This window comes from Chaetura pelagica, unplaced genomic scaffold (genome assembly GCF_000747805.2).
Source record: "Chaetura pelagica isolate M959 unplaced genomic scaffold, ChaPel_1.0 scaffold305, whole genome shotgun sequence".
NCBI lineage: Eukaryota > Metazoa > Chordata > Aves > Apodiformes > Apodidae > Chaetura > Chaetura pelagica.
The window spans coordinates 6,053-9,364 of NW_009953512.1; the positions used below are offsets into that span (position 1 = coordinate 6,053).

Sequence of the window (3,312 nt, forward strand, 5' to 3'; positions counted from 1 at the left end):
CCCGAGGAAACCCCCGGGACCTGCTGGGGCGCGGGCAGCCGGGAGCTGCGCAGGGGAAGGGGCTGGGGGTCCCATCCTGACCCTCCAGCGGGCACCCACCACCAGTGGGTGGCATTGACTCTCTGCTCCCACCTTCCAGGCTGGTTTTCCAGGCTCTTCCCAGCCAGTCCCTGCTACACTTTAAATCCCACCCGTGACTGCCACAAGCCTTCCCACGGTGACCAAGCCTTGGACTCTGCCTCCAGCCTCAGCTACAGGAGGGCTTCTCACCCCCAACCCTTAGCAACTGAGTTTGTCCAGGGGAAAATCCCCCTCTACCACCACCAAAACATACCATTGCTGTCCTCACCTGGGCTTCCAGAGCCTGTCCTTGAAGCCACAGGCACGTGGAAACAGGATATTTCAAAACCCCACCACCCCAGGACTGCTGACTGACCCTGCAGGTGACAATGGATCCTGCCCTTCCAGGTGGATCAAACCTGGAGCAACACTTGGATCCCAGGTGAACACTCCCTCTCCTCCCTGTCTCAGCTCCTGCACCAACCTTGGCCCGTGTTCCCCTTCCCACAGCTTTCTGGGGCACACAACAGGCCATCAGGGGCATTATGATACTGGTCCTGGAGCAGGGGACAGGGAGGGGGAGATCCCTGAAACCCCCCCAGCTCCTCCACCAACTCCCTCAGGCTGTGCTGTGGCAACCAGAGCTGGTAGATGAAGGGTTTGTTGTTCTCTGGTGGGTTTCTGCAAACACCTCCTGCTCCCTGAGCCCAGGCCCTGGCTGGCAGGATCCCCTGGGGGGGGCAAGGAAGCAGCCTGGTGGCTTCAGGAAGCTGAGGGAGATGGGAGAGAAAGTGGGTCTGGGGGAAAATCCAGCCCAAAAACTTGCAGCAGCCCCAAGCCTGTGGCAAGAGCCACCACTGGCCAGCAAAAGGGACATGTCCCCCAGCCTGTGAACCCACCACTGGCATCTCATCCTCTCCTGGGGGCACTCAGGAGGGACTGGGAGCAGAATGGAGCTGGATGAGAGGCAGGGAGCACAGCAGCTCAGCAGAGCCCCTTGAGGAACTGTGCCAGTCCTGCCAGGAGAGCTGCCTCCCACGGGGACAGGACAGCTCTCCCTGGCCCCCCAGCAGACACAGAGACTTCAAAGCCCTTCAAAAGCAACTCCTGCTTCTGCAGGATCCTGCCCCCCCACCCCCCCAAAAAAAAGCTCCCAGAACATCCCCAGGTGCAGAAGGAAGGCCTGGCAGAGCAGGGTGGGTACCTGGGTGCCACAGCTCAGCACAGGAAAGCCCAGAGGTCTGGGATCCATTTTCCTCCCTCCTCCACCTCCCTCTGCCTGCACACCCCTCCCTGCCACCCCAGGGACCCTCCCTCTAGCCAGGAGCTGTGGGCTGGTTTGCTCTGCACTTCACCTTCCCGGGGCTTTTAATCAAGGCAAAGGCTTTTACCAACATTAACTAATTAACCGAGGCCGTTCCCACCAGCACAGCTGCTCGTGCCCTTCCCCCTGGGCACTGCTGCCTCCTCACCTCCAATCAAACAGAAGCTTTGGAGCCACAAGTGGAACCATTCCCCAGGGGATGTGGGGCTGGGCAGCTGCTGCAGGCTCACCCTGAGAGCTCCCTCCTGAGGGAACCAGCCCGGAGTGTTCCCAGATGGAGACTTTCTGCTGAGAACCCTCCTTCGGTGAGTGGGGCTGTGCTGGGGACCTGCCAGTCCCTGGCACCCACAGCTCTGCTCCTCCTTCCCAACACCCCCCTGATGGGGTTGGGTTCCTGGCGACCCCCCTGGGGGCATTTTAGGGAGGGGACAAGCACCCAGGGGAGGGGAGGGTTCCTGCCTGGAGGCCAGATCAGGCAACTGAAGGAGCAAAGCTCCTTCCTCCCCCAGTTCCAGTTGTCCGACTTCCCTCTGGCTACTGGGATGAGGGCAGGAGGGACCAGGCAGCCCCCAGCAAGCTCTTTCCTGCTGCCCTGGCATCTGGATGGAGAAGGAGGACACTGTGACTGCTTCCCCTGCTCCAGCTCACAAGGTCCCATCGTTATTCCACAGGCAAGAGCTGTTCCAGTTCCACCATGATCTCCCAGAAGTTCTCAAGAACTTCACTGGCCATTACAGAATCTCAGGCTAGTTTGAGTTGAAAGAGACCTTGAAGATCATCTAGATCCAACCCCCTGTATGGGCAGGGACACCTCCCACTAGAGGTGGGAAGACACAGCATCTTGAGGCCAAGGCTCCTGCCACCTGGTGTGACTGCACATTGGGTACCTCTCCTGCCCCAAAGGAGAGGTCCTGACTGCAGGAGCTCACTGCTGGGACAGCCAGGCTACAAAAGCTCTCCAAGTTTTCCACCTTGCTGATTTTCTATGCTGCTCCTCACCCCCCAGCTAAGCATGTGGAAAGAGAAGGTCTTGGCTTTGACAGCAAAGCACAGGAGAAGATGATGGTGCCCTCACCATCCCTCTGAGGAAGACCTGAGAGGCTCAAAGACATCACCAGAGTTGTTTTTTTTTCTCCCCAACTTTCTCCATCCCACGTCCTCCAAGGCGGGTCCAACATAACCAGGATGACTCTTCCCTTGAGCCACCACCTCAGAGTCTGTGCTGTGGTGATTCACACCCTGCCATGGTGCCCATCAAAGGACACCTCGTCCCCACCTCAGCTTCAGCCGCAGGAACGCGGGGCTGGCAGCCACCACTCACCTGCCTGTTGAAGTCTTCTTCATTCTCCATCCACATGTACTCTGCAAAGGGGTTGTTCTCCTTCTCATCGTGGCCATTCACCACTTGGTCCTCTTTGGATTTGGGACTGGAGGCCGTGGTGCTGGCGAGATCGGAGCCATTCATCATTCCTGACTCTGGGGAGGGAAAAGCAGGAGTGAGGGAGCTGCTGGGATCCCTGTGCCATGGAATGGGTTGGAGGGACCTTAGAGATCATCCAGTCCCACCCCCTGCATGGGCAGGGACACCTCCCACCAGCCCAGGCTGCTCCAAGCCCCATCCAACCTGCCCTTCAACACCCCCAGGGATGGGGCAGCCACAGCTTCCCTGGGCAACCTGGACCAGTGTCCTGAGACCCAGGCCAGCCACCAGCTCCCAGGTGGACACTGCCCACCAGTTATGCTGATGGGAGACAGCTCAGGCTTCCAGCACAAGGACCTGCTGTTCCAGGCTGCTTTTCCCAAGGCACAGCACTATTCCTGACTCCTCCTCTCTCCTGGGAAGCAGCACAACACCTCCCTGGCAGGGGCAGCATTCTTTTTTCCCTGTGGTTTTGACCCATCAGGGATAGTCTGAACATACTTGGTCT

The 3,312-nt window shown here is 59.0% G+C and overlaps 1 protein-coding gene across 1 annotated transcript in view; it reads right to left on the reverse strand.

Annotated features, from left to right (window-relative positions):
• PAIP2B (poly(A) binding protein interacting protein 2B) overlaps positions 1–2,852 on the reverse strand; it is a 5,337-nt gene extending 2,485 nt beyond the window's left edge. The window contains exon 1 of the mRNA XM_009999463.1: positions 2,706–2,852. Within this exon, the coding sequence (XP_009997765.1) occupies positions 2,706–2,852 (147 nt within the window). The remainder of the gene's footprint in view (positions 1–2,705) is intronic.
• Positions 2,853–3,312: the final 460 nt, after the last annotated feature.